General features: G+C 58.1%; 1 protein-coding gene across 2 annotated transcripts; it reads left to right on the forward strand.

Moving 5' to 3' along the window:
- Positions 1–8,254: 8,254 nt before the first annotated feature.
- Positions 8,255–21,982, forward strand: IGLON5 (IgLON family member 5). Of its 2 annotated transcripts, none has more exons than XM_049787058.1 (8): positions 8,255–8,337; positions 14,347–14,425; positions 15,404–15,636; positions 16,570–16,689; positions 17,786–17,920; positions 19,138–19,258; positions 19,421–19,576; positions 21,324–21,982. In XM_049787058.1, the coding sequence occupies exons 1-8, from the start codon at positions 8,259–8,261 to the stop codon at positions 21,427–21,429; spliced, it is 1,029 nt and encodes a 342-aa protein (XP_049643015.1). In that variant the 5' UTR covers positions 8,255–8,258; the 3' UTR covers positions 21,430–21,982. The 2 variants fall into 2 exon arrangements, with proteins under 2 accessions (XP_049643015.1, XP_049643016.1); XM_049787059.1 differs by having other exon boundaries at positions 19,421–19,575; positions 21,282–21,982.
- Positions 21,983–23,178: the final 1,196 nt, after the last annotated feature.

Below are 23,178 nucleotides of genomic sequence, written 5' to 3' on the forward strand. Positions count from 1 at the left end.
GAGATGGCATGGAAGTAGGGCATTTGCCTTGCATGCAGAAGGACGGTGGTTTGAATCCTGGCATCCCATTTGGTCCACCCCTAGAGCCTGACAGCAATTTCTGAGTGTAGAGCCAAGAGGAACCCCTGAGTGATGCCGGGTGTGACCCCAAAACAAACAAAAAGAAAGAAAGAAAGAAAGAAAAGAAAGAAAGAGAAAGAAAAAAGAAAGAAAGAAAGAAAGAGAGAAAGAGAGAGAAAGAGAAAGAAAGAGAAAGAAAAAGAAAAGAAAGAAGACAGAAAGAAAAGAAAGAAGAAAGAAAGGAAGGAAGGAAGGAAGGAAGGAAGGAAGGAAAGAAAGAATAGGAAAGGAAAGGAAAGGAAAAAGGAAAGGAAGAAAGGAAAGGAAAGGGAAAGGAAAGGGAAAGGAAAGGAAAAAGGAAAGAAAAGGAAAAAGGAAAGGAAAGGAAAAAGGAAAGGAAAGGAAAAAGAAAAGGAAAGGAAAGGAAAGGAAAGGAAAAAGGAAAGGAAAAAGGAAAGGTAAAAGGAAAGGAAAGGAAAGGAAAGGAAAGGAAAGGAAAGGAAAGGAAAGGAAAGGAAAGGAAAGGAAAGAGAAAAGGAAAGGAAAAAGGAAGAAAAAGTGGGGCCAGGATCAATAGCAGGATATGGAGGGCATTTGCCTTGTACATGCCCGACCTAGGTTGGATCCCTAGATTCCCATATGGTCCCCGAGCCTGCCAGGAGTGATTTCTGAGCACAGAGCCAGAAGTAACCCCTGAGTGCTGCAGGGTGTGGCCCAAAAACAAATACAAAAAAATGAAAGAAAAAAGATTAAAGAATAGGGTAAAGGGGGCCCAGAGAGCACAGTGGCGTTTGCCTTGCAAGCAGCCGATCCAGGACCAAAGGTGGTTGGTTTGAATCCCGGTGTCCCATATGGTCCCCCGAGCCTGCCAGGAGCTATTTCTGAGCAGGCAGCCAGGAGTAACCCCTGAGCGCCACCGGATGTGACCCAAAAACCAAAACCAAAACAAAACAAAGGGCCTAAGTGACATCACAGTGGGGAGGGTATTGTTTCCTTGCACAGGGCCAACCCGGGTTCGATCCCCAGCATCTCATGGGGTTCCCCAAGCACTGCCAGAATTGCTTGCCTAAAAAAGAAAAAAGAAATAAGAATGGAGATAAAAAGTTAATGCCGGGCCGGAGAGATAGCACAGCGGTAGGGCATTTGCCTTGCACAGTGCTGACCTGGGACAGATCCGGGTTCCATTCCCGGTGTCCCATATGGTCCCGAAGTCTGCCAGGAGCGATTTCTGTGCACAGAGCCAGAAGTAACCCCTGAGGGCTGCCAGCTGTGCCCAAAACCAAACCAAACCAAACCAAAAACAAACCAAAAATAAAAACAACAACCAAAAAAGGCCTCGTCCTCCGAGTGTCCTCTGCTCGAGCCCTCACAGCCTAACGGGTCCCACTCATTGATTCATGCAGCCAGAATCCCAGCCCGAACCCCAGCGAGATGTCCGACTCGTAGTACATGACACTCCCGAAGAAGTCAGTTCTGTAGAGGAACTACCCTCCATGGAGCCAGAAGAGGACCAGCAGTGACCATCCTGCACCCATGTGGGCACCGGGCAAGCTGGACCCAGAGCGCATTCTTGGAGAAGAAACATCCCAGAGACCTTGGAAAATAAAACAGCCTTCCACACGCGACCTTCAGTCTCTGCTGTCTGTGGGTGAGGAGCCAGCCGGGGTGTCGGGACAGGGCTGTGCAACAAGAGGCCTGTCGGGGAGGCGAGTCAGGCCCCTTTCCTTGATGAGAAGGACTATTTGGGGTCAACAGAGCACTGCCAAGAAGCGAATCCTGAACACAGAGCCAGGAGTAACCCCTGCACACCAATGGTTGTAGCCCAACCACCCCCAAAATATAATAATAAATAAGGGCCGGAGAGATAGCACAGCAGTAGGGTGTTTGCCTTGCTCGCAGTCGACCCTGGACAGACCCCAGTTCTATCCCTGGCATCCCATTTGGTCCCCTGAGCCTGCCAGGAGTGATTTCTGAGTGCAAAGCCAGGAGGAACCCCTGAGCGCCCCTGAGTGTGACCGGAAAACCAATAAGTAAATCAGGGGTCTTCAAACTTTTTAAAGTGGGGGCCGGATTACGGTCCCTTAGAAAGCTGGAGGGCCGGACTATATGAGCTACTAATTCCTACTCACACTGCACATATCTTATATAAATAAAATGAAAACCATTTATAAATAAACAGATCACGCACCAGTATTTCAATGGGAACTGTGGGCCTGCTTTTGGCTAAAGAGATGGTCAATGTCCGGTTCCATATTTGTCACTGCCAGCTGTAACTAGTGATGCAAGTGGGCATCAGTTAATCTTGATCTGGTTGGAGTTTTCAGATGTTTCATTCTTGAAAAAGTCTGTTCACAGGCATAAGTACTACCAAGGATGGTTACCATTTTGAGTGCATGATTCCTGATGTTTGGATATACACTGAGTGTATATGCTGGCAGGTATCTTGGCAACTAAACAGCGCTCACTGCTGGCAGGCTGGATCAGACTCCTCTGCGGGCCACATGTGGCCTGCGGGCCGTAGTTTGAAGACCCCTGAAGTAAATAAATAAACCGTTACTAAGCAGGGGCTGGAGAGATAATACAGTGGGAAGGGAATTCTTTCTTTGTTTTTGGGTTACATCCGGCTGTGCTCAAATACCACTCTGCTATCTCTTTGGTCCCCTGGGAGAGAATTTACCTTGCAAGTGGCTAAATCAGCTTCGACCCCCCAGCATCTTATATGGTTCACCCAAGCACCATCAGGAATGACCCCTGAGTGTAGGGCTACAAGTAAACGACTGAGCCGTTACTGGGTTTGTCTGCCCCCAACTGAAAAAAAAAAAAAAAAAAAAAAAGGAGGAAAGGAAAAGACACAGCAAAGTAGCAAGATATGGTCCCATATGGTCCCCCAAGCCAGGGGTGATTTCTGAGCACATAGACAAGAATAACCCCTGAGCGCCACTGGGTGTGCCCACCCCCCCCCCCAAATAAATCCAATATTGTATATTGGCCCAGAGAGATAGCACAGTGATAAGATGTCTGCCTTGCTTGCAGCTGACCCAGGAAGGTCCAGGTTCGATTCCCGGCATCCCATATGATCCCCCGAGCCTGCCAGGGGCAATTTTTGAGTGCAGAGCAAGGAATAGCCCCCCTGGGCACCACTGGGATGTGACCCAAGGACCAGTCAATCAATAAATAAATTAAAAAAAAAACAATATTAGGGGGCCAGAGAGATAGCATGGAGGTAGGGAGTTTGCCTTGCATGCAGAAGGACAGTGGTTCGAATCCCGGCATCCCATATGGTCAGTCCCCCAAGCCTGCCAGGAGCGATTTCTGAGCGTAGAGCCAGGAGGAACCCCTGAGCGCTGCCGGATGTGACTCAAAAACAAACAAACAAACAAACAATAAAAAACAATATTGTACCTTGATCAAAAAAGAAAAAGAGTTGAAAATATTGGGGTCGGAGAGATAGCATGGAGGTAGGGTGTTTGCCTTGCATTCAGAAGGACGGTGGTTCAAATCCTGGCATCCCATATGGTCCCCCGAGACTGCCAGGAGCGCTTTCTGAGTGTAGAGACAGGAGTAACCCCTGAGTGCTGCAGGGTGTGCCCTAAAAACAAAAACAAAAACAAAAAAAGAAAAGAAAAAATTGAAATTTTAAGAAAACGAGTATATTGACTAGACAGCAACTGTGTGATTTTTGGGAAAGAATTTGAAAATTGAGCCAGAAAAAGGACTGGCCGCACTCACTGCCTAGAATTCTACCTTCCCATTGGGGCATCGTTTCCCCAAGACGTCATAGAATAATCTCGAACATCTTCGTGGTCTCCTAAGACCACTTTGTTTAAATCGTTCTTCCAAGGACAGCTTTGAATTAACGGGGCACAGAACCAGCCAGGGAGTGCGATGAATATGCATGCAGCACTGTATATGGCGGAGGAGGACATAAATTATGTTCTTCTAAACATCCTCAGTTTTGCACAATATCAAATCGGCTTGCTTGAACCCTTTTATAACTAGGAACAATATATTTTGATATATTGCTGCAGCGGTTTAGGGGTGTGCAAACATCTTCGATTCTGTCTGGAACTCATTTCCTTCATGATAGAAACTTTGTCAAAAACCAGGCTCTGGGGGTCTGAGCCATAGCAGAGCGGCAGGGCGTTTACCTTGGCCGGCCGGAATTCGATCCCCAGCATCTCATTGGGTCCCCCGAGCCTGCCAGGAGTAATTTCTGAGCACAGAGCCTGGAGTAACCCCTGAATGCCACCAGGCATGGCCAAAAAACATTTGCTATGTAAAAAATAAATAAATAAAACCGGGGGCCTTCGAGATAAAACAAAACAGAGAGGTTGGAGCCAGAGCAGAGTAGGGAAAGCAAATGCTTGCACAAGACTGACCCGGGTTCGATTCCTGGCATCCCAAAATGTCCCCCGAGCCTGCCAGGAGTGATTCCTGCTTGCGGAGCTAGGAGAAACCCCTGAGCATCACTGGGTGGAAGCCAAGAAAGTCAAAAGAAAAATCTTCAGGATTCAATTGTGATAGCAAAAACAAAACAAAACAAACAAAATAAAAAACAAAAACCAAAAAGTTAAGGTTTGTTGTTTTTATTTATTGGCTTTTATTTATTAATAATTTCATAGTTGTATTTATTTAGAATTGTATAAATTTATTGATTCAAATCTACTCAAATTATTTAAATTTATTAAAATTGTCAATTTAATGAAACCTATTTACTCGTTTAATTTAATACTAATGAAATTAAATTATCTAAATTATTGTGATTATTTGTATTACTATGAACATTAAGAAATTTTATTTATTAGTAATTTATACAAGTTTTCCTTCACTTGACTTGGTGGTTTACACTCTATGCTATCGTCGCCCCTTGGATACAATGCAAACAGGAGAACCATCTTTTTTGGGGGGGTCACCCACTCTTTCTTTCCTTCTCTCTTTCCTTTATTCTTTCTTTTTGTTGTTGTTTGTTTGGGGGAGGCAGGCCTAGTCATGCTCAGGCTTTACTCCTGACTCTGTGCTCAGGAATTTTTCCTGGTGGGGCTCCGGGGACCCTATGGGATTGCAAGGACTGAACCCAGGTTGATCGCATGTAAGGCAAGAGCCTTCTCCACTGTGCTTTCATCTCTCTGACCCACAAAATGTTTCTTTAAAAGAAAAACAAAAAAGGCTTATAGGGGAGTCGAAGCGATAGCACAGCGGTAGGGCATTTGCCTTGCACACGGCTGACCCAGGACGGACCTGGGTTCAATCCCTACCATCCCAATAGAGGCTTCAGTGGACAGGCAGGGACTGGAAAGAGAAGCGACTCCCAAGCCCCCATGTTTCAAATCAGAGAAACAGGGAAGTGGGGGCTGGGGCACCCCAATACAGTCGCTGGAGTGAGGCCTCACATGCAGCAGGCTGTGACCCCCAGAAAGGAAAGGAAAGGAAAGGAGAGCCACAACCCCGTTTTCTTTTTATTTGGGGGGAGGCTCACACTCGGTGGTGCTCAAGGGTTTCCTCCCAGCTCTGCACTCAGGGGTCATTCCTGGCAGACTGGGGAGACCCTATGGGATGCCAAGGATCGAACCCGGGTAAGCTGTGTGCAAGGCAAATGCCCTACCGCTGTGCTATCGCTTCGACTCGGAACCCGGAGCCCGACGGAGGAGGCTTGGGGCTGAGGGAGGAGGGACTGGGCTCCTGGCCAGATGGAAGGGAATGGGACCCAGATTGTCAGGGCTGAAGGAGGGGTGGGGGGCTGGGACTCTGGAGTCCCGAGTCAGATGGAGGAGGCTGGGGTCTGAGGGAGGGGGGTCTGGGCTCCTGGGGTCTCCGGGTTCCAGGTCAGATGAGGAGGTCGGGGTCTGGACTCCAGGTCTGATATAAGAGGCTGGGGTCCGAGGGCAGAGAGCCTGGGAGTTCCAGGTCAGGTGGAGGAGCTGGAGTCCGGATTCCTGGGTCTGGGGAAGGAGGAGGGTCAGGGCTCCTGGCGGTCCCAGGGGACCAGGTCAGATGGAGGAGGCTAAGGCCTGGATTCCTGGGTTTCAGGGAGGAGAAGGGTCTGGGCGTCTAGGGGGTCCAGGTCAGCTGGAGGAGGCTGGGATCTGGGAGGAGGGCCTCTGCTCCTGGGGGTTCCTGGGGGTCCAGGTCTGATGAAGGACACTGGGGTCTGCATTCCTGGGCCTGAGGGAGGAGGAGGAGGGCCTGGGTTTCTGGGGACTCTGGGGGTTCGTGGGGCCTCCAGGTTCCAGGTCAGATGGAGGGGTCTGGGAGGAGGGTCAGGGCTCCTGGGATCTCTGGGGGGGGGGGGGTCCATGTCAGATGGGGAGGAGGCTGGGGTCTGGATTCCTGGGGGTTCTTGGGGGTCCAGGTCAGATGGAGGAGCCTGGGAGGAGGACCTGGGCTCCTGAGGGTTCTTAGGGGTCCAGGTCAGACAGAAGGGGCTGGGGTCTGCATTCCTGGGTCTGAGGGGGGAGGGGGAGGGCCCAGACTCCTGGGGGTTCCTGGGGTGTCCAGGTCATATGGAGGAGGCTGGGGTCTGGATTTCTGGGGGTTCTTGGGGGGGTCCAGGTCAGATGGAGGAGGGTGGGATCTGGGAGGAGGGTCAGGGCTTTAGGGGTCCCAGGGGGTCCAGGTCAGATGGAGGAGCCTGGAGTCTGGAAAGAGGGTCATGGCTTTAGGAGTCCTAGGGAGTCCAGGTCAGACGGAGGAGGCTAGGGTCTGAGAGGAGGGTCAGGGCTTTAGGGGCTCTTGGGGGTCCAGGTCAGACGGAAAGGGCTGGGGTCTGCATTCCTGAGCCTGAGGGAGGAGGGCCTGGGTTTCTGGGGACTCTGGGGGTTCGTGGGGGGTCCAGGGTCCAGGTCAGATGGAAGATGCTGAGGTCTGAGGGTGGAGGGCCCCTGCTTCTGGGGGTGTGGGGGGTCCAGGTCAGATGGAGGAGGGTGGGGCCTGGGAGGAGGGTCATGGCTTTAGGGGCTCCAGGGGGTCCAGGTCCTATGGAGGAGGCTGGGGTCTGGATTCCTGGGGGTCCAGGGGTTCCAGGTGTGATGAAGGAGGCTGGGGCCTGGGAGGAGGGCCAGGGCTTTAGGGGACCCAGGGGGTCCGGGTGGGATGGAAGAGGCTGGGGTCTGGAAGGAGGGCCGCTGCTTCTGGGGGTCCCAGGGGGTCCGGGTGGGATGGAAGAGGCTGGGGTCTGGAAGGAGGGCCGCTGCTTCTGGGGGTCCCAGGGGGTCCGGGTGTGATGGAAGAGGCTGGGGTCTGGAAGGAGGGCCGCTGCTTCTGGGGGCTTGGGGGGGTCCAGGTCAGATGGAGGAGGGTGGGGCCTGGGAGGAGGGTCATGGCTTTAGGGGCTCCAGGGGGTCCAGGTCCTATGGAGGAGGCTGGGGTCTGGATTCCTGGGGGGTCCAGGGGTTCCAGGTGTGATGAAGGAGGCTGGGGCCTGGGAGGAGGGCCAGGGCTTTAGGGGACCCAGGGGGTCCAGGTGGGATGGAAGAGGCTGGGGTCTGGAAGGAGGGCCGCTGCTTCTGGGGGTCCCAGGGGGTCCGGGTGTGACGGAAGAGGCTGGGGTCTGGAAGGAGGGCCGCTGCTTCTGGGGGTCCCAGGGGGTCCGGGTGTGACGGAAGAGGCTGGGGTCTGGAAGGAGGGCCGCTGCTTCTGGGGGTTTGGGGGGTCCAGGTCAGATGGAGGAGGGTGGGGCCTGGGAGGAGGGTCATGGCTTTAGGGGCTCCAGGGGGTCCAGGTCCTATGGAGGAGGCTGGGGTCTGGATTCCTGGGGGTCCAGGGGTTCCAGGTGTGATGAAGGAGGCTGGGGCCTGGGAGGAGGGCCAGGGCTTTAGGGGACCCAGGGGGTCCAGGTGGGATGGAAGAGGCTGGGGTCTGGAAGGAGGGCCGCTGCTTCTGGGGGTTTGGGGGGGTCCGGGTGTGACGGAAGAGGCTGGTGCTTGGGAGGAGGGTCGTGGCTTTAGGGGTCCCGGGGGGGGGGGTCCAGGTCGGACGGAGGCGGCTGGGCCTGGGCTGCCGGGGGGCTCGGGGGGCCGGGGCGCGGAGGGGCCGCCGCCGCCGCCCGCCACAAAGGGGCGCCCCCGTCCGGCCGGCCGGGGGCGCTGCGGGAGGCGCGGGCCCGCCCCCGGCCCGCGATTGGCCGCCCGCCGCCCGCCCGCGCCCGCCCTCTGCCGCAGCCGCCGTCGCGGGTCCCCCACCCGCCGCCGCCCGCCGCCGCCATGCGCCCCCCGGCGCCCGGGGCCCGGCTCCGGCTCCTCGCGGCCGCCGCCCTGGCCGGCCTGGCCCTGCTCGGCCGAGGTAGGCGCGGGGGGCGCGGGGCAGCCGGGGGGGAGGACGAGGGGGAGAGGAGGGGGCCGGGGAGAAGCGGGGCTCGGCCAGCCCCGGGGGGCTGCTCGGAGGCGGCGGCCCGGCCGGGGGAGCAGGCCCCAGGGCCCCCAGGAGCGCACGCCGGAGGGCGAGGCCGGGCGGAGGCGCGACGCGAAGCCCGCGGCAGGGCGCCTGGGCTGCGGGGTCACGGCCAGGGACGCCCCGGGGGGGGGGTCCGGCCCCTCCCGGGCGCCGCCGCACGGCCCCCTCGCCGGCTCCCCACGCCCACCCGGCGCTGGCGGGTCCCGCTGTCACCTGCCTCGGGCCTGCCTGGCTCCCCCGCGGCGGCCAGTGGCATTTCAGTCTCGGTCTCTGCTTCTCCGGCTCTCTGTCTCTCTGTGTCTCTGTCTCCATCTCTCTCTGACTCTCTGAGTCTCTGTCCCCATCTCTCTCTGACTCTCTCTCTCTGTATCTCTCCCGGCCTCTCTGCCTGTCTTTCTATGCGTCTCTCTGTGTCACTGTCTGTGTCTCTCTGTCTCTCTCTGTGTCTGTCTCGATCTCTCTCTGACTCTCTGTATCTCTCCCGGCCTCTCTGCCTGTCTTTCTATGCGTCTCTCTGTGTCACTGTCTGTGTCTCTCTGTCTCTTTCTGTGTCTGTCTCGATCTCTCTCTGACTCTCTGTATCTCTCCCGGCCTCTCTGCCTCTGTCTTTCTATGCGTCTCCCTGTGTCTCTGTCTGTGTCTCTCTGTCTCTGTCTCTCTATGTCTCTCTCTGTGTCTCTGTCTCGATCCTTCTCTGACTCTCTCTGTATCTCTCCCGGCCTCTCTGTCTCTTTCTATGCGTCTTTCTGTGTCTCTGTCTGTGTCTGTCTCTCTATCTCTCTATGTCTCTCTCTGTGTCTCTGTCTCGATCCTTCTCTGACTCTATCTCTGTATCTCTCCTGGCCTCTCTGCCTCTGTCTTTCTATGCATCTCTCTGTGTCTCTGTCTGTGTGTCTCTCTATGTCTCTCTGTCTGTCTGGGTCTCTTTGTCTCTGTCTCGCTCTGTGCATGTCTATCTCTGTGTCTCTCTGTCCCTGTATGCTGTCTGTGTGTGTCTCAGTCTATGTGTCTCTCTGTCTCTCTGCATGTATCTCTCTGTCTCTGCCTCTCTGTCTCTCTATCTCTGTTTCTCTGTGTGTCTCTCTGTCTCTGTGTCTGTCTTTGTCTCTCTTATCTCTGTCTCTCTATGTGTCTCTCTGTGTCTATCTGACTGTGTCTCTGTCTCTGTCTCAATGTGTCTCTATTTCTGTGTCTCTGTCTCTGTGTCTGTCTCTGTCTCTGTCTTTCTATGTCTAAGTTTCTATCTCTGTCTCTCTATGTGTCTCTTATCTCTGTCTCTATTGTCTCTCTGTCTTTCTATTTGTCTCTCTGTGTTTCTATCTCTGTCTCTCTGTGTCTCTTATCTCTGTGTTTCTATCTCTGTCTCTTTATGTGTCTCTTATCTCTGTCTCTATTGTCTATCTGTCGCTGTCTATGTGTCTCTCTGTCTCTCTCTGTCTCTGTGTCTCTGGCTCTCTATGTGTCTCTGTCTCTGCCTCTCTGCATCTCTCTGTCTCTTTGACTCTGTCTCTCTGTCTCTCTCAGACTCTTCCCCGTTGTTACCCCCAGTCCTCCCCACTGTGCTTTGGGGGACTCTCGCCTCTTCTCCCGCCTCTTTCCCTCGTCCTCCCCTCTCAGATCTCTCCCTCCTGCCCCGGGACCCTCTCCTTGTACCCCGTGACTTCCTTCCGTCCCACTCTCCCCCTTTGCTTTGCCCTCAGGGCCACATCCCACCTCTCATTTCTGCCTGCTCCCCAAAGCCACGCGTTTACCAAACTCAACTGGCTCCAGAGGGGCGAACAGCCGGGACAGTGGGGAAGGGAAGGGACTTGCCTCTCAGGTGCCCAACCGGGGTTTGGTCCTTGGCACCAAATTAGGGTCCCTTGGGCCCTGCCAGGAGTCAATCCTGAGCACAGAACCCAGAGTCAGTCCTGAGCACAGAGCCAGGCATGGGTCTTTAGCATCTCCAAGTGGTATCCCCGAAAGGAGATTCTTCCAGTGGCTGACGGGTCCCTGCATCCTGCCACGTCCTCCTGCGAGCAGACCCCACTTTGTCCCCCACAGCCTCTAAACCCGAATCGCTGGGGTAGGCCCCACACCCTCTGATGTTGGGGGCTGTTCTTGGCTCTGTGCTCAGGAGTGCTCCCTAGCAGTGCTTGGCAGCCATGAGGCCTTGGGGACCCCACCAGGTGGCCCCCTGCGAGACAGGTGCTGTCCGTGGCCCCAAAGTCCTCCACCACGGGGATCAGGTTTCCTGAGCAGTTCGTCCACCTGGATTCACCCAAAGGGTCTGCAGACCCATAGTCCGGAGGGACGGGGCCCAGGTGGACCCCTCCCCGGGCACCTCTAGACCCCCACATCGCTTTCCATCAGCCAAGCTAGCAGCCTCTCTAACCCCATTATCTGGGCGCCCTCTATCCACTGTTCCCCCCAGAACTCCACACTGAGGGCCGACAGGAGCTACAGTCTCATCATACCTCTTTACCAGCAGGGAAACTGAGTCCTAGGAAGGGGTGTGACTTGTGCCAAGCCTGAAGCTCTGCAGGGCTCGAACCTATGTTCTGGCCATGTGCCGCAGCTGGGCCTGATCCGCTGGCTCAGAGAAGGGCACTTGCCTCCCTGTGCTCTGCACCCCAGGGCCTCCCTCTGGGGACCTGTCAGGCATTAGTGGGGTGCCCAGTCCAGGCGCCCACTGAACCGTGCTCCGAGCCACAGAGGGAACATCTTTTCATTCCCTTCCTTCCTCGGTGGGGAAACTAAGGCTGGATCTGTGGGAAGGAGGCGAGGGGAAACTGGGGGTGCCCTTCGGGAAAGGGGAGGTGGGCTAGAGAGATGGTCCAGAGGGGTGGGAGGTTGACTTACTGACACCTGAGGGAGGGAGGGAAGATGGAAGGAAGGAAGGAAGGAAGGAAGGAAGGAAGGAAGGAAGGAAGGAAGGAAGGAAGGAAGGAAGGAAGGAAGGAAGGAAGGAAGGAAGGAAGGGAGAGAAAGCAGAGGGAAGGAAGGAAAAGAGAAAAGAGAGGAAAGTGGGCCGGAAAGAGAAAGAAAAGAAAGAACGGAAAGAGGGCTGGAAAGAAAGAACAAAGAAAGAGAGAAAGAGAAAGAAAAGAAAGGGCTGGGAAGAAAGGAAGAAAAGAAAGAAGAAAGAAAGGAAGAAAGAAAAAAGATAGAGGGTCAGAGAGATAGCATGGAGGCAAGGTGTTTGCCTTGCATGCAGAAGGAGGGCTAGTTTGAATCCTGGCATCCCATATGGTCCCCGAGCCTGCCAGGGCCGATTTCTGAGCGTAGAGCCAATAGGAACCCTTGAGCGCTGCCGGGTGTGACCCAAAAACCTTTCCTCAGCCGGGAAGGTCCTCCTGGGAGAAGGGCCATCTGAGTTTGGGTCTTGACGAACAGATAGGATCCAAGCGCCCATGGACAGCACTCACCTATTTCGCAGCTATTTCCCGAGGACTTCCTGGGCCCAGAGACTTGCAGTGGAGTCCAGCTGCTCCCCCAGAAATTTCCAATCTGATGGAGGAGACAGAGTCGGTGGCGTGTGATTTGACTGGAGGGAGAGGCCGAGGCTCAGTGGGAACAGGGACCAAACAGGGACCAGGCCCAGTCAGTCTCCAGGCAATGAAAATCACTCTTGGGGCATCCTAGCCTGGTCATCCCTTCCCCTCTCTTGTGCCTTAGACTCTCCTGGACTCCTGTGCCCCCCACGTTTGGGCTCTGGGGGGTGCGGGGAGCCCCAACACAGCCCTTTTGGGTCTCGACCAGCCGGGAAGGCCCAGTGGACTCTGCAAAGCGGGGCATGATAGGGTTGATGTGGGCAGACACAGGCAGGAAGGCAGTGGGGTGATCCCTGAACTCCTTGGCTGAGGCTCTGGGATGGGGTGTCAAGGGGCCTGAAAGGGACCCCATGACCCTCCTCCGCTGCCTAGAGAGGCTGGTGGGGCCAAACACGGCCATCCCAGCGCCCTGGGGTGCAAAGATCACACTGGGCCTGATGCGGTCCAGTCTCCCCTTTGCCCCGGCATGTGTCCTGGGACCCGGGCCTCGAGCCAGGGGTCACCTGGGACAGTTTGCTTCCAGCCAGGCTGAGCCCCCTGTGCTGGGGGACCTGGGGGTGGCATGGGGATATCCTGCACTGTGATACCTCCAAAGCCTTTGCAAGCGTCGCAGTGGGTTAGGGTGCCAGAGTGAAGACAGGGTGGTGTCGCCGTGTCCAGGTGGAACAGCTCAGAGCAGATGTGTGTTTCCAGGACAGAGACGGGTCCTGGTGTGTGTGTGTGTGTGTGTGTGTGTGTGAGAGAGAGAGAGAGAGAGAGAGAGAGAGAGAGAGAGAGAGAGAGAGAGAGAGAGAGAGAGAGAGAGAGAGAGAGAGAGAGAGAGAGAGAGAGAGAGAGAGACCCTCTGAGAGTGAGGACATTTCCTGCCTGGTCTGGTGTCAGCTCTGCGCATCATTCCTGTGTGTGCGTAACTTTGTGTGTTCGCGAGTGAGTTGCGTGTCAGTGTGGGCACGCGTGACTCGTGACAGCATATGTGCGTGTATGATTGTTGGAGTCTGTGAGCACAGCCGCGGCCTGGCGCTCTCTCTCCTGCCCTCTCCCATCTGGGTTGGGGGGACAAGCTTGTTGTCTGTCCCCACCGCTTCTCCCCATCCCAGCTCCTCCCAGCTGGTGAGGGACACTGCTAACACCCCGAGGTCTGGGCTGTCCCAACCATCATTCACTCACTCATTCATTCACTCATTCATTCATTCAATCACTCATTTGTTTATTCACTCATCCATTCATTCACTCACTCACTTATTCATCCATTCACTCATTCATTCATCCATTCAATCACTCACTTATTTGTTCATTCACTCATTCACTCACTCATCCACTCAATCACTTATTCATTCATCCATTCAATCACTCATCACTCACTCATCCATCCATTCGTTCAATCACTCAGTCACTTGCTCATTCACTCATTCATCCATCCATTCAATCACTCACTTATTTGTTCATTCACTCACTCATCCACTCAATCACTCACTCACTCATCCATTCACTCATTCATTCACTCATCCATCCATTCAATCAATCACTCACTTATTCATTCATTCATTCACTCACTCAGTCATCCATCCATCCATCTCTTCGTTCATTCATTCATTCATTCATTCATCTCTTCATTCATTCATTCATTCATTCATTCATCCATCAGAAGTGGCTCCGCCCTAGCGCGGGCGGGCGGGCGGGCGTATCGGGGCAGCCCTTTCTCTCTTGCTCTGCGGCCAAGGTCACCCCACAGCCTCCCTCGCTGGCCTCGGCCGCGGCGGCCCAGCCCCCTCTGCTGGCCGGTCCCGGAGATGGCGTTGGCGAAGGCGAAGGCGATGGCGACGGAGATGGAGGGCAGCGGGGTGCGGGGCGCGCCTGTGCTGGGGCGAGCTGGGCCGTGGGTCTGCAGAGGCGCGGGCTGACCCCCCACCCCGGGCCTCTGCACCCACCCGGCTGGGCCTCGGGGTCCCCTCGGGTCCGCGGTCCTGGGAGGCTGCGGGGGATCTGTGCGCGCTCATGGCCTCTTGTCTGTATCCACGCGTGTCCGCGTCCACGCGTGTGCGTGGGCGACGGTTGCGAGTGTCCGTGTGCCCTGCACCCCACTTTCTGGCTTGGGGTGCAGGTGCCTGCCTTTCCCTGCTGGGTGTGTGTGAGCGCACGCCCGCGTGAATGTTTGAATGTGTGTTTGCATCTGTGTGGTGTGAGTCCCTTGTGAGTGTTCTTCTGTGTCTTTGTGTCTGAGCGTCTGTGCTAGGGCACCGTGTGTTTGTGGGTGACTGGCGTGTGCATGCCTCCTCTGTGATAAGTGTGTTTCTGCGTGTGCATGTCGCGTGTGTTTGCATGCTGTGTGGCGTCTGCGGGACCCACCCTGCCCTGCTCCCTGCAGGGCTGCTGTCGCAGAGCCTGGAGTTCAGCTCCCCTGCCGACAACTACACAGTGTGCGAAGGCGACAACGCGACCCTCAGGTACAGTGCCCGGGGCTGGGGCTCTGTCCCCTCACCCCGCAGAGGGCAGGTCGCCGCTGAGAGCACGGGGGCACCGTGCACCCCAATCTCTGGGGCTGCGGGCGGGCGGGCGGGGTGACCTGGCCTGATGGAGCCGGGAAAGCAGCGGGCATTGCCGGGCTCTTGGGGTCCCCCTTTCTGGGGCTCTGTCCCTCTGTCTCTGGGTCTCTGAACCCTCTCTTTGGGTCTCTGTCTCCCGGTCTCTGTCTCTTTCGTTGGGTCTCTATCTCTGGGTCTCTGTCTTTGGGTCTCTGTCTCTTTCTCTGGGTCTCTGCCTGTCTTGGGTCTCTGTATCTCTGTCTCCCTGTCTCTGCATCTCTGTCTTCCTCTCTCTCTCTTTCTCTCTCTCTCTCTCTCTCTCTCTCTCTCTCTCTCTCTCTGTCTCTCTGTCTCTCTCTTTGGTTCTGTCTTTTCTATCTCTGGGTCTCTGACTCCTCTGTCTCTCTGCCTCTCTCTCTCTCTGCCTCTCTCTCTCTCTCTCTCTCTCTCTCTCTCTCTCTCTCTCTGTCTTTCTCTTTGGTTTTAGAAGTCTTTCTGTCTCTGGGTCTTTGTCCCCCTGTCTCTGGGTCCCTGTCTCCCACCATCTCTGAACCCTCTCTTTGGGTGTCTGTCTCTTCTCTCTCTGGGTCTCTGTCTCTCTCTCTCTCTGGCTTTGACTTCCTGTCTCTGGATCTCTGACTCCCCTGTCTCTGGATCTCTGTCTCTCTCTTTCTGAGTCTGTCTCCCTGTCTCTGGGTCTCTGTCCCCGTCTCTGGGTCCCTGCCCCCACTTTCCACCCTCCAAGTCCCCACGCTTCCTTGGGCGTCCCCGATAACCACCACCACCACCACCCCCACCCCCTGGGCTCCTGCTCTCACCCCATCCGGGCCCAGTTTCCCTCCTGGCCCGTAGAGCTGGGCCGGGAGGGGGGGGTCCGTCCACAGCTTCCGCCCTCCCCAGCTGCTTCATCGACGAGCACGTGACGCGCGTGGCCTGGCTGAACCGCTCCAACATCCTGTACGCGGGCAACGACCGCTGGACCAGCGACCCCCGAGTTCGGCTGCTGGTCAACACGCCCGAGGAGTTCTCCATCGTCATCACGCAGGTGGCGCTGGGCGACGAGGGGCTCTACACCTGCTCCTTCCAGACGCGCCACCAGCCTTTCACCACGCAGGTGTACCTCATCGTGCACGGTGAGTCCCCCAGCTAGCCCCCGGGCCTGCACTGCCCGGACAGGGGCCCCCGAGTCTCCCCAGGTGAGTCCTGAGTACAGGGCCAGGAGTCAGTCCAGAGTGCAGAGCCAGGGGAGCCCCGAGCACAGAGCAAGGAACCAGCCCTGAGCAGTGATCCCCAAACCCCAAAACACAACACGGAGAAGCCCAGGGCTTAGAGAGATTGGCTTCAACGTGGTCGACCTGGGTTCGATTCCCGGCATCCCATAGAGTCTCCCAAGCACCGCTAGGTGAATCCTGAGCATAGAACCCCAAGAGCAAGCCCCAAGCACAGTCAGATGTGACTCCAAACCTCCAAACAGAACGAGGAGCCCAGAAGCCAGAGAGAGTGTTTTCCCTTGTACGCAACTGACCCGGGTTCGATCCCCAGCATCGCATAGGCCCCCCTGAGTCTGCCAGGAATGATTCCTGAGCACAGAGCCAGGAGTAATCCCAGAGTGCTGCTGGGTGTGAGCCCCCCGCCAAAAAATAAAAATAAACAGATGAGAATAAGTGGACAAGAGATCAGGGGTTAGGCGAGGAGCTGGAGGAAACGGAGGACCCAGGAATTCCGACAGAAATATCCAGGCCCCGGGGTGCTCAGAGAGCTAAAATGCAGGAGGGAGGCCCTGGGTCCTTCTCAGCATGTCCGGGAGTGCACTTTCACCCCTGCAAAATAGGGGCACAGGAAGTGAAGCTGACTTCGGGTTGGAGGAAAATGCTAGAGGTCTTGTCTGCAAGGCCCGAGGAAGAAGGGGTGGGGTGGACCCCCGAGTTTGAAGCAAGAGGCTGAGGAATGAAACCTGGGTCTAAGGGAAGAGGCTATGGTTGGGCCTCTGGGTCTGAGGGAGGAGGCTGGGGCTGCACCCCTCTTTCCCTGGGGCCCTGGGCCGGACGCAGCTCCCCTCCCCGCAGTGCCCGCCCGCATCGTGAACATCTCGTCGCCCGTGACGGTGAATGAAGGCGGCAGCGTGAACCTGCTCTGCCTGGCTGTGGGGCGGCCGGAGCCCACCGTCACCTGGAGGCAGCTCCGAGGTGAGGCCCTGCCCCTGGTCGCCGTCCCTGACCCCCACCCCTCCCACTTGCCCCCCTGAGTCCGTGCTCTGGGCCCTTTGACCCTCCAGTGTCAGAAGTTCCTCCCATCCTCCCTGCTCCAGGCTCCTGTTCCTGCCACCTGGCCCCAGAACCCAGAGCTTTCTTTCACCCCTTGTCTCCCAGGTTTCTCACTTCCTCCAGATTGCCACCAAGCCTGGCAGACGCCACGGTCACCCTAAAGCTCAGTTCCTCCTCTTGGACCCAGATCCCCGCCACTAGATGGTCCCCACCTCACCCCACCACCATCTTTATCACTTCTTCCTTCACCTCCTCCACCACCACCTCTTCCATCTTCACCTCCATCTTACCTTCACCACCATGGCCTCCATCTCAGGACCGCCATTGCCATCGCCATCAGCCCATCCTTCATCACTCCACAATTTGTCTCCTGAGCCCTTCATTCAGTCACTGGGTCTCACATGCTCGGATCCTCCCGACCCTCTTGGGTCTTGGATCTGAGGGTCCCCAAAGGCCCAATCTGTCAGGAGGCCCAGCTGACTGGCCCATCACCTAACACTTGAGTTCCTGGACCCCCAGAACTCTGGCCCCCAGCCCTGGATCTTCCCGAATCCCACCACTCCAGGACCGTCCATCAGAGTCTGGGCCCCCGACCCCTGGACCCCTAAGCACCCTATAACCCTAGGCCCCTCTCCACCCATCCTGGCTCCCTAGGGCCCCCAGCTCTGGATCTTCCCTAATCTAATCCCACCACTCCAAGACCCTCCATCAGAGGCTGGGCCCCCGACCCCTGAACCCCTGCACCCCTAAGCACCCCTAAAACCCTAGGTCCCTCCCCACACACCCACCCTGGCTCACTAGGGCCCCCAGCCCTGGATCTTCCCGAATCCCACCACTCCGGGCCCCCCCAGACCCCTGGACCCCTAGGCACTCCTAAGCACCCCAAAAACCCTAGGCCCCTCTCCATCCACCCCGGGCCCCGCCGGCCGGCCGTGGTGCCCGCCCCGGCGCTGATGTGTGTCCGTCCGTGTTGTGCCGTGTTGTCCCGTGTTAAGTGTCCGTGTCGGGCCCCCCGCAGATGGCTTCACGTCCGAGGGCGAGATCCTGGAGATCTCCGACGTCCAGCGGGGCCAGGCGGGCGAGTACGAGTGCCTGACGCACAACGGGGTCAGCACGGGCCCCGACAGCCGCCGCGTGCTGGTCACCGTCAACTGTGAGTGCCCACCAGGGACCGCGGAGAGGGGGAGCAGGGGAATGGGGGAGGGGGGCAGAGGGGGAGGGAGGCGGTAGGCGGGGCTTCAGGAAGGGGCGTGGTCTGGCCCAAGGAGTGGGCGGGGCTTCAGAAAGGCCTTGGCTGAGGTCTGGAAGGGAAGAGGTTGGTGTGTGAGTGCGGGCGGGGCTTTCAGGAAGGGGCGTGGCTGAGGTCTGGAAGGGAAGACTTGGGGATGTGAGTGTGGGCGGGGCTTTCAGGAAGGGCATGGTCTGGTCCAGGGAGTGGGCAGTGCTTCGGGAAGGGGCGGGGCTCAGGTCTGGAAGCCAAGAGGTTGGGGGTGTGAGTGTGGGCGGGGCTTCAGGAAGGGCCTTGGCTGAGGTCTGGAAGGGAAGAGGTTGGGGTGTGAGTGTGGGCGGGGCTTCGGGAGGGGCGGGGCTGAGGTCTGGAAGGGAAGAGGTTGGGGTGTGGGTGGGGCTTCAGGAAGGGGCGTGGCTGAGGTCTGGAAGGAAAGATGGTTGGGGATCTGCGTGTGGGCGGGGCTTCAGGAAGAGCCTTGGCTGAGGTCTGGAAGGGAAGACGGTAGAGGATGTGAGTGGGCGGGGCTTTCAGGAAGGGGCGTGGCCCTGTTAAAGGCACGATTGTGGTTTGTGGGCGTGGTCTCAGGACATTGAGATGTGGGGCGGGGCTCCAGGGTGCAGGGGCGGGGCCTGGCCCCAGGGAGTGGGAGGCGGGGCTGGGGCTGAGGAGGGAGGGCGGGGCTTCGGAAGGGGGCGTGGTCTGCCCACAGGGAAGAGGAGGCGTGACTGGTGGGGAGTTAAGGTTTGGGCGGGGCTTCAGGGGATGGGGCGGGGCTTGACCCCAGAGAGTGGGCGCAGCCCATTTAGGGCATGGTTGTGGGCGAGGTCCCAGGAAATGATGGGACGTGAGGGGCGGGGCTCTGTGAAGCGGGGGCGTGGCCTGGCCCCAAGGAGTGGGAGGCGGGGCCGAGGCTCGGGGTGGGAGGCTGGTGGGCGGGGCTTCAGGGATGGAACCCCGCCCACCCCGCTTAGGGCCCGATGGGAGGGTTGTGGGCGTGGTGCCAGGGCGCGGAGAGGCGGGGCTCCAGGGAGAGCAGGCTGTGGGCGTGGCCTCGGGGTGGCGGGGCTTGCCGGGCGGGGCTCCGGAGAGCGTGGGAGGCTGCGATCGGACGCCGACTCTCGTCCCCCCCTCGGCCGCAGACCCCCCGACCATCACGGACGTGACGAGCGCCCGCACCGCCGTGGGCCGGGCCGCCCTGCTGCGCTGCGAGGCCATGGCCGTGCCCCCCGCCGACTTCCAGTGGTACAAGGACGACAGGCTGTGAGCGCGGGGCCGCGGGGGCCGCGGGGATCGGGGCGCCCCTGGGCGGGCGGGCGGGCGGGCTGGCGATCGATCGCAGCCCGGGGACCCCCGCCCTGCCCGCCTCCCTCCCGCCTCCCTCCCGCCTCCGTCCTCCCGTCCCCGTCTCCGTCCTCCCCGCAGGCTGAGCGGCGGCCCGGCGGAGGGGCTGAAGGTGCAGACGGAGCGCACGCGCTCGATGCTGCTGTTCGCCAACGTGAGCGCGCGCCACTACGGCAACTACACGTGTCGCGCCGCCAACCGGCTCGGGGCCTCCAGCGCCTCCATGCGGCTCCTGCGTGCGTCCCGGAGGGCGGGCGGGTGGGGCGGGGCCTGGGAGGGAGGGCGGGGCCTTAGGACTGAGGGCTGGGCTGTGGGGATGGGCGGGGCGTAGGGTTGGGGGCGGGGCCATCGGAAAGTGGAGGAGACCTGGGAGCGTGGGCGGGGCCTTATGCGTGTGGGTGGAGCCGAGGGGAATAGTGGGCGGGGCCATCAGAGAGCGGAGGGGCTTGGGAGTGGGCGTGGCCTTATGCTTGTGGGTAGAGCCGATGGGGGAGTGGGCGGGGCTTGTGGGTTGAGGTCGGACAGTGGCTGGGCGTGGCCATAGGATTAGGGGCGGGGCCATTGGGAAGCGGAAGGGGCCTAGGGAGTGGGCGTGGCCTTAGGGTTGAGGGTGGGGCTGTGGGGGGAAGTGGGCGGGGTTAGGGGCGGGGCCATCGGAAAAGGGAAGGGACCGTGGTGAGTGGGCATGGCCTTATGCTTGTGGGTGGAGCCGAGGGGAGTGGGCGGGGCCTGCGGGTGGGCTAGTGGGTAAGGAAGTGGGTGGGCCCCTGTGGAGGGAGACTTGAATCCTGATCGGAAGTGGGCGGGGCTTCAGGAGTCCCTCTGAGGCTGGGGGCGTGGCCACGGGTTGTGGGCAGGACTGGGAGGCAAGGCCCCGCCCACTGGAACTGTCCTCCCTGGATCCCTGATTTGGGAAAGACCAGGGAAGACACTGAGATGCAGAAGACTGCAAAAGTGAGCCCAGGCGCTGGGGTGCTGGGACACAACAGTGTGTGGACATGAGAGGTCAGATGCTCCTCTAGGCCCTAGCGGACTTTAGCAGCCAGTCGTAGAAAATCAATACCCAAGTGAGACGTCCAATAAATAACCGCACAAAAACACGCGCTCACACAGATAAATCAGACAGATCGTTCGGATATCGATGAGGGCTACGAAGGAAATGAGGAATGGGGCCCAGAACGGGAGCTGTAGTTAAGCTCATCAGCGGGGCCTTCCCGGAGCTCTGAGACCCGAATGAATGAATGGTGGGAGAACGTGAAGGGAAAGCTTTGCAGACAGAGGGCACTGCACCTGCAAGCGGGGTGCAGTTCTAACACAACAAGTACCTCCAGATCCAAGGGTAAAGAGGAGGGAGGGCCAGGGCCAGACAGAGTCCAGAGGGTGAGGCACTTACTTGCCTTGCATGTGGTGGCTAGGTCTGACTCAATCCTGGCTCAATATCATGGTGGGGTAACATCCTCCAACCCCCCCACCCCCACCAAGGCTGAGCCAGAAGTATCCCTCGCCGAATGAATGAATGTTGGGGGTGGTCCCAAAGGAGTCCAGAGCCAAACCCTAAAGCTGACAGTTCCTGCAATGAATTACTGGAGGATCTCAGGGCAAGATGGGGTTGAGATGAGGGATTCAAAAAAAGAGGCAGGGTGGAGTGTGGCGCCTGATTCCAGGAGACCTTTCTTTATTTGATGGTGGGTGGGGTATGGAATGTGCTTTGAGGTGCCCCAGGGGCTTGAGCCTGAGGGGCTTGGGGATGTGATCTGGAACCAGGGAGGCATGGGGTTGCATGGGAAAGCCCAATGCAGTTTGGACATGTTGACTAGAAGATGTTCGGTGGGGAATGCTGTGGATGGAACCCCAGTCTGAGAGTGCAATAAAGCATTGGAGAGACATATATACCCCCCTACTTTCTTAGCTCCTTTGTGACTCTCTCTTTCTATTCCCTCAGGCCCAGGATCCCTGGAGAACTCAGCCCCGCGGCCCCCGGGACCCCTGACCCTCCTCTCCGCCCTGGGCTGGCTGTGGTGGAGGATGTAGGAGGAAATCCATGCAGCTGGCTGCCCCTCCGTGCCAGGGGGGTGGGCGCCTGCAGCTGAGATCAAGAGCAGAAGGGGGAGCGAATGCCGTGGGTCTCCGGAGAGCAAGAAGAGCTCTCAGCCACGAGGAAGGAGAGAGGAGGAGGAAGAAAAGGAGCGAGACCTTTCGAGAACCCATCACTGTGAGGGAAAACAAACAAACAAACAAACACGCAAACTTATGCATCTTTCTACAGCCATTCCCGCCACCCTTCACCTTCCCGGCCCCACCCCCGGCCACCCCATACCCCTCTCTTAGCTCAGGCTGTCAACTGGATGGCGTGTGTGTGCTTGCGTGTGCGAGCGGGGAGGTGGGGGGCCAGCCCTGCTAACTCACCTGTACGGGGTGGGCTGGGCAAGGGGGCTCAGCAGTCTTCCCCCTCCAACCCCACACCTCTACATCCTCTGCCCACCCACCCACCCACACCCTGTGCCTCTCACCTCTGGCTGGAGGTAGGGATGGAGGCTTCTGGGGAGAAACTGTGAAAAGAGGTTGTCCAGGCTCCTGGCTTTTTCTGATATATGCAGCCCCTCTACCCTGCTCTCCCCTCCCCATCAAAAGGGGGGTTCTCCTTGCAGTTGGACGGAGGGGTATCACACTCACTTTCGAGCTGTCTTTGAGCCTCTATGAGCAGGTCTGGACAGACATCTGGTCTACCTGCTCACGCACCACAGACCCTCATCCCTGGCCCAGTGGCCAGCCCTTCTCTTTCCCACCCTCCCCTGAACTTTCTGGCCCTCTCCCGGGCCGACCGGTGCTTCCATCCAACATGCTGGCAGGTGACCTGAGTCGCCTGCCCCCATGTGCTTTGCCCTGCCCCATTCCCCCAACCCCTCCACTGGCTCTGCCACCCACCCCACCCCGTGATCCCCGCAGCTGGCCACCCCCGCTGCTCCGCCAGCCCCAGGCTGCCCTCCCCACCCTCACACTCACAGACGCACACCAGCGACCGACCAGCAATAGGCCCCGTATCCCCCCTGTCCTGCGGCCAGCTGTGGCACCCCCGCCCTGGTGGGGACCAAGACCAGGAAGAGTCTCTCTGGGAGTCCCGAACTGTAAAAACACCCACCTTTGGCCTCCCTCACTCGGGGACTCCGCATCCGGGAGGGAGTGGCAGTACTCAGACATCTCAAGCTCACCCCCAGGTGCCAAGACACCCTGCTTCCACTCCCAGGGGATCCCCCTACGAACCACACCCCCAAACCACTCAGAGCTTAAGGGGGGTGCGGAGAAAGCAGGACAGGGGCCAAGGGGGCAGTGACTGTACCTCAGACGGGGGCATGGGCCCCATCCCACATTGTCTTCCATTCCCAGGGCCCAGGGGGGATGGGGCGGGGCAGGGTGCCAGGGAGGGGGGCGGGGGGGGGGCCCTGGGGGCCGTGTGTTCCGATTCATGGGGAGTGTTGAAACCACCACACCAATAAACGCCTTTTTCCAAAGTCTCTGCATATGCGCGTCAGGGTTATTCAGGAAGGACTAGGGTTGGGGTGTCTGTGTGTGTGCAAGAGGGCAAAGGGATCCTTCCCCTATAATTTTTGTTTTGGGGGTTGGGGCCACAGCCAATAATGTTCAGAGGGGTTGGTTACTCCCGGCCCTGCATTCAGGAATCACTCCTGGCTGAGGCTCAGGGGACCAACTTGATCTGAGGATCAAATTCAGTTCAGCCAAAGGCAAGCGCCCTCCCTGCTGTGCTATGGCTCCATGTCCTCGCACCACCCCAGTAGGTTCCTGTCCCTTTTTTTTCTATTTGGTTGACTTGGAATTGACTT

The sequence above is a fragment of the Suncus etruscus genome, chromosome 14, assembly GCF_024139225.1.
Source record: "Suncus etruscus isolate mSunEtr1 chromosome 14, mSunEtr1.pri.cur, whole genome shotgun sequence".
NCBI classification, from domain to species: Eukaryota; Metazoa; Chordata; class Mammalia; order Eulipotyphla; family Soricidae; genus Suncus; species Suncus etruscus.